Source organism: Panulirus ornatus, chromosome 69 (genome assembly GCF_036320965.1).
Source record: "Panulirus ornatus isolate Po-2019 chromosome 69, ASM3632096v1, whole genome shotgun sequence".
NCBI lineage: Eukaryota > Metazoa > Arthropoda > Malacostraca > Decapoda > Palinuridae > Panulirus > Panulirus ornatus.
The window spans coordinates 15,436,547-15,450,284 of NC_092292.1; the positions used below are offsets into that span (position 1 = coordinate 15,436,547).

Genomic DNA, 13,738 nt, shown 5'->3' on the forward strand with positions numbered 1-13,738 from the left:
AGGGAATGACTAACATAGAGAAGGGAGGTTGGGGTAAAGGAGGCTTTGGGGAAATAGGATTTGAATATTCAGGAAGGTTACATGGGATGAGTTTGACAGACACAAAAAGTAGGATATGGAGACTGTTATATTGTTAATTTGCTGAACCAGGATATATGAAGCAGTCAAAGTATACCATAGAGTAGTATGCAGGGCCTGGTAATGGATGGAGGACTCTGGTTTTGTTCCACTATATATGAAAAACAGAGGTGGGTGTGTGCAAATGTGGATGTTTGTTTTGTCTGTTTCTGACACTAATTCATGAAAGTGGGGAAAACCAGTTAGGTAAAAATATCACCATCATGCAAGCAACATCTCGTCTTCAGAATAAATACATCAGGAGTCGTATAACGCACCAATGGTTGATGAAAGGACTTACCTCCACTATGGGGAATACTGGGAATGTTATATAGGATCAATCTGGCCAAATCCTCCTCTGGTTGACATTTGCCAGCAATACAGACTCTGTGGGAACCACAGAAGGATCCCTCAAGGGCAGGGTGGGCTGGCTTAGTTACCACACCATTAGTGCAATACAGGTAGTCACACAAGTCCTATGTACACGTGAAAAAACAACATTGTTAATCATGACAATCTGTCAGTTCAAAATAAGCTGGACAATGTACTGTATATATCATAATTTTCAATGTGGAATATTGCAAAGGGAGGTACTCAAAAAAGCATCAATGCATAACGTAGAGTAACAAAAATTATAATTTCAGATACAATCAGATTTGTCCAACAGGATCTACATTCTCATCTTTGGGATCTGCCTATATCATTTTAATACTGTTCTAATCATCACCTCATGCTTATGAATTATAAAATGCAGAAAAATTACTGCTCTTGCTTTCATTTCTGAATTACCCTTACATTTTATATCCTTAGTATATATCATCTAATCACTAATTGTCTAGAATGCTTCCATTCATCATAGGCTTATTCCCGTAACCCACTCCCTGGTGGCTAAGCTCAGTAGGATTTCTTTGATTCTTTAATACATGCTTTTGGCATACTTTTCAAGGCTTTACTTCTGTCTATTGTTGTGCTTTATTGACTTTCATATATCTTTTTCCTCATCTGAACACTGCTTTTCCCATCACTTACTATGAGACCTCTCTCAACATCATTTATAACTTTCTTTCACACTTTTCCTATCTATCTATCTATATTTCTAACACCTATTCGCTTTAGGAACCCCCTCAAGGGGAAGGCCATGGCAAAAGTCTTCGTAACTGGTGAATTCCAGTGCTGCTTTTTAGCCTCTATTACCTCACCCTTAATAGACACTGGCAGAGTGCAACTGTAGCACTGTATTTTCAGAGGCCCCTTCCTAATGCTACTACCAACTACTACCTAAGTGTCTACCTAATGTTACAATCTATTACTTTTACCTAATGCTCCCATCTGATATTCCAACCAGCCACTTCTACCTATTTCTCCTGTCTAATGTTCCTACCTACTAATTCTATCAATTCCTCCTTCCATTTTACCAAAAGGCATGGCTAGTGCATAACATTCAACACAGGAAAAATCTTGAGTTAAGAAGAATGAATTGTATGAGTCAAGCATTGTCAAGTGTCATGTGTGACAAGGAGAGACAGCAATCCATGTATGGGTGCGGCAGAAAGAAAAGACAACTACATGGGTCAAATGGCTGCAACTTGACAACCACTGAAGTGCTGGCTCACTAACTCTCCCAATACCCTGGTGGGTAGCATCGGTAATATGCCTCCCTGGTCGGTGGCTGCCAACCGACCACTACCTAACTTTTAACTTCCTAAACTTCTGCATTTACCCCTTCTCTCAATGCATTCAGCAGCTCTCTGCATTCTCCTCATAACTTTGTGCATCCTTACTTCCCTCAGTCAGCATCTCCATGTACAATTTCATATTCCCAGCACCACACATACTTCACAGTATTGCCCTCTAAGCTTCAGCTCTCGCTGCTCCTAGCACTTCATGCCAAATTTACTTATCCCAGCACCTTACTGACACCTTCACTTCTCTCAGCAATTAGCATCATCTCCTAGTGTTATCTAACTTACCCAAACACTTAGGCCCCCTTTACTCCATGTTCACATACTCTAGATCTAACACCTCCCCAGTTTCCAGGAACACATTCTAGAACTATAACCTTCCCAGGTCCCAGCACCAATCTTTTTACCTTTACTTCCTCCAGCACTTAGTGTATCACCACATCAACATAAATCTTCCCATACAAAACTTCCTCATCCTCATTATATACATATACACTTCACAATCTTCTTTAAACACTTACAGGACTATCTTCCAGTTCTAAATTTTCTCAAGCACTAATTGATTTCCTATACTCACAAACTTGGTGAGGGCAGGGTAGTATTCCATTCCAAAAAGCACTTTGCACTGGTCAGGGAGCGCGAATTGGTAGCCAGGGGTGCGTTGGAGGATGGCTTGAAGATCTACTGTTGCTTCAGACTTAAGTTGAATAGGTGAGATCTCTGGAAAAGTACAAAGGATTCTCGTGGATTGCCAATTCTATTCTAAGTTATATCTTCCCTAGAAAAATATGTAGAACTTGTTATTAAATAATGAAGTAGCAGTAATAATACCCACATAACTGAACTACATTTTCACTTGAAAGCTTATAAATGCTAGCGACAGCCTTCTTGGCATGCATACTGGATATTGAAGCATATTCAACCAACGATCTATAAGAAAAACATGCAATACTATGGGCTTCAAAACTGAAGTAGTCACTACTTTTGGGATAGAAGGAATCTTGTGAACTTATAGTTCCATCCAGTTTAGCATGCCTTTGTAGCTATAGGTTACAGACACATAATTCACGAAATAGCTAATCCATGCATTCTGGGATGATTCTCCATTCATCACCAACAGAAAACATTTTACATTTTCTCACCTAACCTTTTGTTAAAACTCAATTTATGAATCAATAATGCCCACAATATGAATTTTGATATAAAGTTCCCAACTAATGTATTCATGTTTCTGCAATGAGTGGCTGTCACACAATGGCAATCATTACGACAAAAGATGTCCCAAAGTTTAAACATTCTTCGGTATACATCATTCCTACACCCTGCTTATCTCCAATTTACATGTTCATTTCACTCCAGCTTCCCAAATGATCAATCATAGTCTGGCAGCATTCCCAGCATTTACTAGTTATTTGGGAATTGCGGATCTTGTGGATGGTATCATAATCCACATCTTATTGTTTCTAGTGTCTTTGAAGCCACATTTAATGCAGGTTTCACAAATTACAATGCATTTAACCCTTGCTTATCTCCAATTTACATATTCATTTTGCTCCTGCTACCCAAATGATCAATCACAGTCTGTCAGCATTCCCACCATATACTGGTTATTTGGGAATTGCAGATCTTGTGGATGGTAATGTAATCCACACATTCTGGTGTCTTTGAAGCTACATTCAATGCAGGTTTCATGAATCACACTATGTTCAATGCTATAAACATCCCACATATAAATGTATATAAGACTTATAATAGTGACATAAACAGAAATTATATTTCTCCCTCAGTCTTTATATCATCTTTAACTCTCATTTGCATAGGGTGGATAACCTGCATTAGCCTCAACTAGTATTCATATCTATCATTTAGCTTACATCTATCTTGATGAAGTGAGTGTCTTGGTATTAAAATGTTCAATGATCTTTCACTCTGCACCCTTGATTAAGCTGTCATATGAAGTATACACATCCATAAACCTTGTTTTTAATCATAATGCAACAAGACTTTTATCAACTTTATGATTTGTGCAGTTTTCACGTACATACGTTTCCAATGGCTTCTTCACCCAATGTACCATTTTCACGTCATCAATTTCTGTTCTCTTAATTTCTATTATATAATGTAAAGCCAAGTTGTATTTAAAGAAAGAACAAAGTAATTTTACTACTATAAGAAAACGTATTAGAAATTTCCTGAGAGATAGAGAGTGAGAGAGAGATACAGTTTTTTTGTACTTCTAACCACAAACAAAATTTTACCATTAACATAACTTTGTCAGAATAACTGACCACTATGATTATCCTCAGACAAGGTGTTTGCTGCTCTTCCAGTACTTGCAGTAACCCTGCCTTGTTTCCCATCGTCCAAACATGATGACTGTCTGGAATATACCATCACATTTCATTACTCATCATCATATTGTAGAATGAATCATTGAACTACCATTAAGAAGACACTGAGCACTTACTACTCCATTGCTCTACACTTTCAGCACCTGGAAGCACAAACGTCACAACGCTTTATGACCTGTGGTCCTGAATCATGGATGGGCCAGTTTCCCAAGTGCCACAGGAGCCTAATATGGGTAGAAGGAATTCCCTAAGTGGGAAGGTAATGCAAGATATCAATAAATTTAATACCACTCTCCTCCTCTGACAACAGTGACAATACGTTGCCTTCCTGTATATCACATCACTCCACTTCACTCTATCCCATGCATGCCTTTCACATTCCTTTATGTTAAGGCCCCAGCACTCAAAATCTTTTTCCTTAATCCTTATTTCATGATGCATTTTTCTGAATGCCTACTGCACACACAGTTTACCATGGATTCACTCTAGAATACATAGTCTATTATTGTTTTGTGTGGAAATGGTTTCCACACATTTCTAAAAATCATTCTTTTTACATGCCTTTCTGTAAACTCATCATCAAATACATGGTCATTTCCTTAATCTATCTACATCTAAGGGTCAAGGGAAATACGTAAAGAATTCTCTAATGGTCCCCATATATTACACTCTTACAGCACTTAACTTAGCAGAGGAAGTATACTGCATAAAGGACCATAGCCCTTGAGAAAAAAGAAAAAAGAAGAAGAAAAGACAAAAAGAATGACCTAAGAGTTTCTAAAGGAGACCTAAGACTTTCTAAAGGAAGAAAGTACAAGTTGACAAATGAAGGATAAAGAAAAGATAAAAGTTTCAGTTGGTGATTTAGTTTCAGCACAACTTAAAGTCACAAAATATAGAGTGAATCCAGTCATTTTGATATGGAAGGCATAAGATGGTTTTGAGGATCATTGGAACACTCCAAGAACAGGAGTTACTGTCTGCAGCTTACAACCTATGCCTGAGGTAGGGAACTTGTCTTTCAAAGGTAACTCACACAACTCATTCTTCATAACTCTAGATTTGTCTGCAGTAAGTGCTAAGCGATAGCCCTGCCTTTTCGCAAAATGATAAGAACAATGCAAAGAAGTAGTAGGTAGGAATATTAGTCGGTCGGAACATTAGGCAAGAGCATGTAGAGGTAGTAGGTTGGAACATTATGTAGTTGCAGTCTGTAGGAAAAACTGGTTGGAGCCTATGGAAACACTCACTAGAGTTGCCCTTTGCCAGTGGTCTGTTAAAGGAGAGGCATTAAAAGCTAAAAAGGGCACTGGAGTTTGCCATTAATGGAAACTCTTTTGCCTTGGCCACCCCTTTAAGGGAGTTCCCTGAGGAGGTTGGTGTTAGATATATAGAAAGGTAGATGTCCTTTTAAAGTGATACAGTATTTTATCCAAAAAAATCATTAAATATTCAGGAAACACACAAAAAATGCATGATCATAAAATACAAAGAACTCATACTAATTATGTATAAAAAAGACTATGATGAAAAGGCATGTAAGTCATCATTATTAACCTACTGTAAACATCCTTCAAAATATAAATAAAGCACCTTTGGTATGTACAGATGAATCATTATGAATCAATATACTCAGCAGCATCCTAGACGTATGCAACATTAAACCCAATTGCTTACCTAAGAAAATTGTGGATGACACTGATGGAGCATGAAGACCAGGTGGTTTTGCCTGGTCCTACTGATGGGGACATAATGTATTTGGTGCTGCTGCACTGCTGTGCGTCACCCTGCCCATCATGGTTCATCCCTAGACTGAAGGAACACATGTATGTCATAAGGTATACACAGTTAGAAAAAAAAATCGTAGATGAAAAAAGTATGAAAATCTTTATGACAATAAAGATGATTAGAAAATGTTTGATAAATTGCTTGTTTCAGAGCATTACATGACAGCTAGCTGAGTGTGAATGAATCTAGCCTTTTTTGGCTGTTTTCCTGGCACTACACTGCTGAAGCTGGGGGTAGCAATGCTGTTTCCTGTGAGGCGGGGTAGCACCAGGAATGGATGATGGCAAGCAAGTATAAATATGTACATGTGTATATATGTATATGTACGTATGGATATATGTTGATATGTATATGTATGTATATATTAGTGTATGGGCTGTTATGTGCGAGTGGATGGGCCATTCTTCGTCTGTTTCCTGGTGCTACCTCGCTGACACAGGAAACAGCGATTAAGTACAATATATAATAAATAAATCTTTTGTACAGCTGAGCAAGGGGGTTCTATACTTGTGAGGTCCAATATTGTACACTTTACTGTCAGGTAACTTTTTAAACTTTTGTATGCTGTTTGCAGTCATGCTTTTGCCACAGCTTATTCCATTTATCTAAACTCCAATACTACAGGAGTAACTCTTTACATCTTCTTCTAAAATATTTCTTGCTTGGATAGGTGACATGATGGTATTAAAGTTAATTTTTTCAGCAGGTATCTTCCATTCACCTGCCGATCACCTGAAACAGCCACCAATCAGTTGATCTCAATGCATATATACATACTGGAAGTTTGTTGATTGCCAGAAACAGCCACTTATGAGCAGTCTCTTGATCAACAGAGGCAGCCCCCTACCAGCAGTCTACTGATCATGTGAAGCAGCCATTCATGGGCAGTCTTCTAGCTATATGAGACAGTCATTTTAAAGCTACTTGCCTCCAGTCTACTGAACACCAAAGAAAGCAACTTACAAATAGCCTGTGATCTGGTTAACAACAGAGACATTCATTCCCGAGTACAACAGTGATCACAAGAAGCAGCCACTTAATGACAGTCCACTATCATTTGAGGTATCATCTACAAGCAGTCTACTGGTTAACACCAGAGGCACTCATTATCTAGTATAACAGTGACCACAAGAGGCAGCCATTTCACGACAGTTCACTGATCATTAGAGATATCATTTACAAGCAGTCTACTGGTTAACACCGGAGGCACTCAATACTTAGTATAACAGTGATCACAAGAGGCAGCCACTTAACGACAGTCCATTGACCGTTTGAGGTGTCATTTACTAGCAGTCTACTTCACCTGCAGCAGCCACTTACCAGTGTTCTGATGATCAACTGTTAATCACTTACCAATTGCCAATTGCAGCCATATACTAACCTATTACAATCAATTACAAGTGATTTGTTCATCATCTGAGACAATCATTTTACCAGTGGTCTGCTGATAACATGAGGGAGCCACTTATAAGTATTTCTATTAATTACCTGGAACACCACTTACTAAAGGTCTATTAAAGATCTGAGGGAGTCTATTTGTCACTTGCAATAACCGCTTCTGAGCATTCTAACACTATTTCTGAACAATCTGATGATCACCTGAGGCATCAACTGCTAGGAAATTCTTTTGATCAGCTTAGGGAGATATTCATGGCCAATCTGCAAATCAGTAAGGCAGCCACTTATCAGGCATCCTTTGATTACCCCATGTAGCTACATACTACCAATCTGTTGACCATCTGAAGCAAGCACTTATATGAAATCTGTTGATCACATGAGGTAGCCACTTACTTGTGCCCCATCTCATGAGCAACTACGTAGACAGACATAAAGGAACGACCCTCATTCATTGTACAGGATATGGAGGGGCGGCACATTCCTCCAACCCAGGCCAGCCCAATCACAGAGGGGTTTCCTGATGAGTGAAGGTCCAACCTGTACCATGATATGATCCCAACAGGCATCAGTGGTAAGAAATTATCATGGCAAGTCTTTTGATAATGCATATTTTGCTTAGCGCTACTGTGTTTCAAAATTCAACAATAACAAGATTAAAGTTACAGTTGAGATTGTGAATCTGAAATAATACGTTCCTATTTAGATTCAATATTCAGAAAGCTTACAAATAGTTTTCTATCATTATGAAAATTGTGATTATCAACAAAAATGCCTTACTCGAGATATAGTTTGCCACAAAATGGCTGACATGTTTTAATGACATTAAGAAATGGTGATATTCACAGGAATACATAACATTAAACTTCAAAGCCAAAAGAAACACGTAAAATATTCTTATTCAAACAAAAGATGTTCTTTAATATTAGAAAAATAACTTGTTACTCTTCTAAATCCTAGCCTTAAAGGTAATAACCCAAGAGTCTCTCTCACCCAGATAACATGATGGCATGGTCCCAATGCTCAGGGTTGCTTTCCCCTTCTGGGTTTCGAGGCTCTTGCCAAGAGCAGAAAGATGTCAGGTAGGCACCAATATCACCCCCACCATTACTCGGACCCTCATTTGAAGTATGGATGTCCAGGCGTACCACATAAATGTCAATGACAAACCCCTGTAGTTCCTCCTGGTGGTATATGCCCTGTACCTGTTGAGGAAATGGTAAGACTGATAGATGCCTTATCCCTTGTAGGAAAGAAGGAGAGTAGGAGATGCCTTCTATCTGGTGTGTAAGTGATAGAGTAATAGATACTTTGTAAATGGTGTCGAAGTGGTAGTGGTAGGTGCACTGTTCCACCAGTAGAGGAGGTGATGTGGTAGATATCTTCAACATAGAGTTTAGGTGGGAGATGCCTTGTACTTGGTGATGGAAAAGGGAGCGACAAAAAGAAAATCTACTCAGCCCTTTAGGATGAGGCAATCTACAAGCCCAAAATAGAATTTGTCAAGAATTCCTCTGCTGATACAATAACAGATCTGAATACATCTCTCGACATAAATAACAGTCACATACCCTTGTTCTAACTATCACTGTATCCATATATATGTACATGTGTGTGTGTGTGTGTGTGTGTGTGTATGCATATATGTTGACATGTAAATGCATAAGTATGTATATGTGTGTGTATGGGCTTTTATGCATATATATGTGTATATAAGCGGATGGGCCATTCTTTGTCTGTTTCCTGGCGCTTCCTCACGGATGAGGGAAACAACGATTAAGTATAATAATAAAGAATAAAAAAATAAATAACTCCAGCCTGTTCCATAATCTTTCTCTATCCCTCCATCTATATGATTTCTTTCATTCAAAACTACTCACAGCATTGATGAGTGTAAGGATGTAGTTGACCACCCGTGACTTTTCGGAAGTATCCACCCTCTCTGGGAAGTTCTCATACAGGTCCTTATCAGCGAAGACTGCTAGCTCGACTGTTTTCCTTGTTACTACATTTGCTGGCTGAACTATAACTGTATGATTGTGGGTCTCACCATCATCATGAAAGTCTAGGCCCTGTGCCAATGGAACCTGTTTCATCATGCAGGGATAAAGAGAAATTAGTCATGGTCTCCCCTAATCTATGTTGTCAGCATTTGACTTGAATCATCTTTACTACTATCATTATCATTATTTCTACATATAAGCTAACCTATAAAGAATTACAATAGCTTAGCCAAAGAATCTTCCAACAACACTTGTGCATCTAACATCAGTGCCTATCTCTCATCTATCTACTGTTCCAATGTTAGAATTATAGGTTCACCAAACAACAGTCTAGTCAGTACACTGAACTAATAGTCCATATTCAGGATCTTTTATGAGATCATGAAAACCTTTCAGATCAATATATCTAGCTATATCTCTGACACCTCTGGAGGTGTGGTTATGGTAAGTCTCCAAGCTGCCTATCCAAGCTCACTTTGCTGACGTGTTCCATTCCCCTCACAGCCTTCAGGGTCCTCTCCCCAATGCAGGCTCTTGCTTACTACTCCCAGGATGCCAGATGTCTTTCTGTCACTCTATTTCCATCAGCTGCACTGAAAGATTTTCATCACCAGCCCTATTTCCATGCATCTTCCTTACACAAACAAATATATCTATCTATACCTCTGTTGTCTGTTCCCTATGAGTGCTTCCATCAAGGGGGTGGCTATGGCAAAAGAATCTCCACTTATCCCTTTCTCTACATGCCTCCCTCCCATACATTATTCCATGCATTCTTCTGCCATTCACCTCCCTCCAGTACTCTTCCACTCTTTTTCCACATGTAACATGTGGGCTTCTTTGCACTTAAATCCCTTTAATAGTATTATCTTACACTTTCCTTGTAAACTCTCCATCTTGCATTCTTTTCACAAGCCCAAACCACCTTCAAGTATTACTTTTCATCTACTATATCACTCTACAATTCATTCCTTGCCATATTAAAATCACACTCCTCAGTAAAACAGCACTGCACTTAAGGTCACGCTTGTGGAAAACTTTTACCACTGCAAAACAGTACAAATAGTACCAACCTGGAATGTGTTGAGGTCATCCTGAAGGTCTGTGTCTGACATGATTTCGTTCAAACTTCGAATATAATGAGGCTTTGCATGTACGTGTCCAAAGGCATCAATATGCCTACTCATATCATGCTCAGCTGTCACGTCACCACAAACAAAAAATTTGCTGATTAGGGCAAAAAACAGTGTTTTTGTGACATATATTAAAGTCAGAGGAAACAATGACAATCCATTGAAGAAAAATGTTTGCATTCTGACACTCTTTTTATAGCAAAATGGCCCATGGCGTGGATGAAGTGACTTTCTGTTTTTGCTACCTCAAAAATTATTTGATTCTGATAAATTTTTTATGTAGCCATTCATAGCCCAGGAGTTTCAGAATAAAACATCAGCAAGGGCTTGCTTTCACTCAAAATAGCTCTCAGCATTACCTTCAAGTGGAAGTCAAATAATTTTTGGTGGGCTCATACCCTAAAAAAGTCTTATTCTTTTCTGTAAACATGTGATATGGCTGGCATTCTTCTTCAAAATAAGTCAGTCTCATCCACACTAAACACATGATGAAGTGTATAACCTCCTTCCTCAATAATCTTCTTCAATCACTCACAATATAACATGCAAATCAGGATAACTATTGTGAAAGTATGCACTGGAGCACAAAAATTCTTGTTTATTGTACAAGCTCACTGCCAGTGGGTGGTATATGAATATATTTTGCTAGCTGCGGACACAAATTTAACAGTATTTTTGCCATGACATCATCAATATATGTACGATAAGTACACCAATGTTTTAGAATATGTTGGCATATTTCATTTCCAAAAGAGAAGATCATTCAATACATTTAAGGAACAAAGATTACAGAGAGTGAGCCAGACCTACAGATTTGGCCATAGCAGTCCTTAAGAGTGATAGCCGATAGATCTGTGCTACTCTCATCATTACATCATTTCCAGACATACTGAAATGCTTACATTTAATTTGGATACTAGATAATGGTATCATGATGGATAAACAAGCATATTTTGACATCTGGTGGGATACAAATCAATTAGTATATAGCTGTGACATCAATATCAATGAGAAGTATGCAAATACTTTAATCTTATCACTGCAGCAAGGACATACAGGCCCTGGTAATTTTTTCCTGTTCCCTGTGTGAATGCCAATAATTCTATGTATGCAATTATAAAGTTAAGGCTATATTTATTCATAGCATGATCTCTCCTCATATTTGGAAATGGCTATGCAACATATAGGCATTTCTAACCACGTTACTTCACAGGGAGGAAAAATTTCCCTTGAAATAATGAAAACTTTAGAATACATACGTCCTGTGGCACACACCATTGTCTCCTCTTGTTCTTCCTCTGCTTGTCGTTTCTTCCTGCCATGGAGAGGTACATCATCTCTTCTGGATATATGTAAGATGTGGAAGCCATACAGTTTTTCCTGGTTGAAGGCAAATGCATAAAGATGAAAAAATCTATTGATGAAGGGAAAATGATCAAATATATTCTTTTAATCTTAAATCCTATGGCAGAAAATATCTTACAGGTAAGCATATCAAATGAGCTGTCCTGTACTGTGACATTTACAGATTCGGTATCTCATCCAGCATTAAGTAAGTAATGAATGACTACATTCCATAAGGAGGATGCTTCTCATGATAACATGACACACTATGTGTGTCAAGGAAAAATTCAGTAGTAAGGAAAAATTAGATCTGGGTATATACCAGTATATGATGTACATTATTTATGTCAGATGTCTGTCTCATGATATATATGCCATTTCTTGATATGGAATGTTGGTACTTGGATATTTTTCCACTTAAGAAGTTATCAGGGCATGTGAAATGTCTGGGGTAAACCAGGGAAAGGTATGTGGGGCCTGGATGTGGATAGGAAACTGTGGTTTCGGTGCATTACACATAAAAGCTACAGACTAAGTGTGAACAAATTTGGCTGTTTTTGTATTTTATCCTGGCACTACCTCGCTGATGGAGAGGGGTGGTGATGCTGTTTCCTGTGGGGTGGGGTGGTGCACAGGAATGGGTGAAACCATCAAATATCAATATGTACATGTGTATTTATGTATGTCTATGTATGTGTATGTATACATGTGTATGTGTATATGTATGTATACGTGAGAGGGTTGGGGAGAATGATTTGGTAAACAGAGAAGAGGTAGTAAAAGCTTTGCGAAAGATGAAAGCCGGCAAGGCAGCAGGTTTGGATGGTATTGCAATGGAATTTATTAAAAAAGGGGGTGACTGTATTGTTGCTTGGTTGGTAAGGTTATTTAATGTATGTATGACTCATCGTGAGGTGCTTGAGGATTGGCGGAATACTTGCATAGTGCCACTGTACAAAGGCAAAGGGGAAAAAAGTGAGTGCTTAAATTACAGAGGTATAAGTTTGTTGAGTATTCCTGGGAGGGTATTGACTGAGAGGGTGAAGGCATGTACATAGCATCAGATTGGGGAAGAGCAGTGTGGTTTTAGAAGTGGTAGAGGATGTGAGGATCAGGTGTTTGCTTTGAAGAATGTAAGTGAGAAATACTTAGAAAAGCAAATGGATTTGTATGTAGCATTTATGGATCTAGAGAAGGCATATGATAGAGTTGATAGAGATGCTCTGTGGAAGGTATTAAGAATATATGGTATGGGAGGCAAGTTGTTAGAAGCAGTGAAAAGTTTTTATCGAGGATGTAAGGCATGTGTAAGTGTAGGAAGAGAGGAAAGTGATTGGTTCTCAGTGAATGTTGGTCTGCGGCAGGGGTGCGTGATGTCTCTATGGTTGTTTAATTTGTTTATGGATGGGGTTGTTAGGAAGGTAAATGCAAGAGTTTTGGAAAGAGGGGCAAGTATGCAGTCTGTTGTGGATGAGAGAGCTTAGGAAATGAGTCAGTTGTTGTTCACTGATGATACAGTGCTGGTGACTGATTCGTGTGAGATACTGCAGAAGCTGGTGACTGAGTTTGGTAAAGTGTGTGAAAGAAGAAACTTAAGAGTAAATGTGAATAAGAGCAAGGTTATTAGGTACAGTAGGGTTGAGGGTCAAGTCAATTGGGAGGTAAGTTTGAATGGAGAAAAACTGGAGGAAGTAAAGTGTTTTAGATATCTGGGAGTGGATCTGGCAGCGGATGGAACCGTGGAAGTGAATCATAGGGTGGAGGAGGGGGCGAAAATCCTGGGAGCCTTGAAGAACATGTGGAAGTCGAGAACATTATCTCGGAAAGCAAAAATGGGTATGTTTGAAGGAATAGTGGTTCCAACAATGTTGTATGGTTGTGAGGCGCGGGCTATGGATAGAGTTGTGCGCAGGAGGGTGGATGTG

General features: G+C 38.7%; 1 protein-coding gene across 2 annotated transcripts in view; it reads right to left on the minus strand.

The window, feature by feature from the left end:
- The window catches only part of LOC139747562 (uncharacterized), a 34,055-nt gene that overhangs the window by 13,318 nt on the left and 6,999 nt on the right, over positions 1-13,738 (minus strand). Inside the window, exons 5-13 of one of the 2 annotated variants that reach the window (XM_071659975.1) lie at positions 11,729-11,849; positions 10,410-10,534; positions 9,214-9,423; positions 8,327-8,538; positions 7,730-7,873; positions 5,828-5,962; positions 4,088-4,179; positions 2,377-2,519; positions 419-593 (exon numbers count right to left, since the gene is read on the minus strand). In XM_071659975.1, the coding sequence (XP_071516076.1) occupies positions 419-593; positions 2,377-2,519; positions 4,088-4,179; positions 5,828-5,962; positions 7,730-7,873; positions 8,327-8,538; positions 9,214-9,423; positions 10,410-10,534; positions 11,729-11,849 (1,357 nt within the window). The remainder of the gene's footprint in view (positions 1-418; positions 594-2,376; positions 2,520-4,087; positions 4,180-5,827; positions 5,963-7,729; positions 7,874-8,326; positions 8,539-9,213; positions 9,424-10,409; positions 10,535-11,728; positions 11,850-13,738) is intronic. The other variant, XM_071659976.1, reaches the window with a different exon arrangement.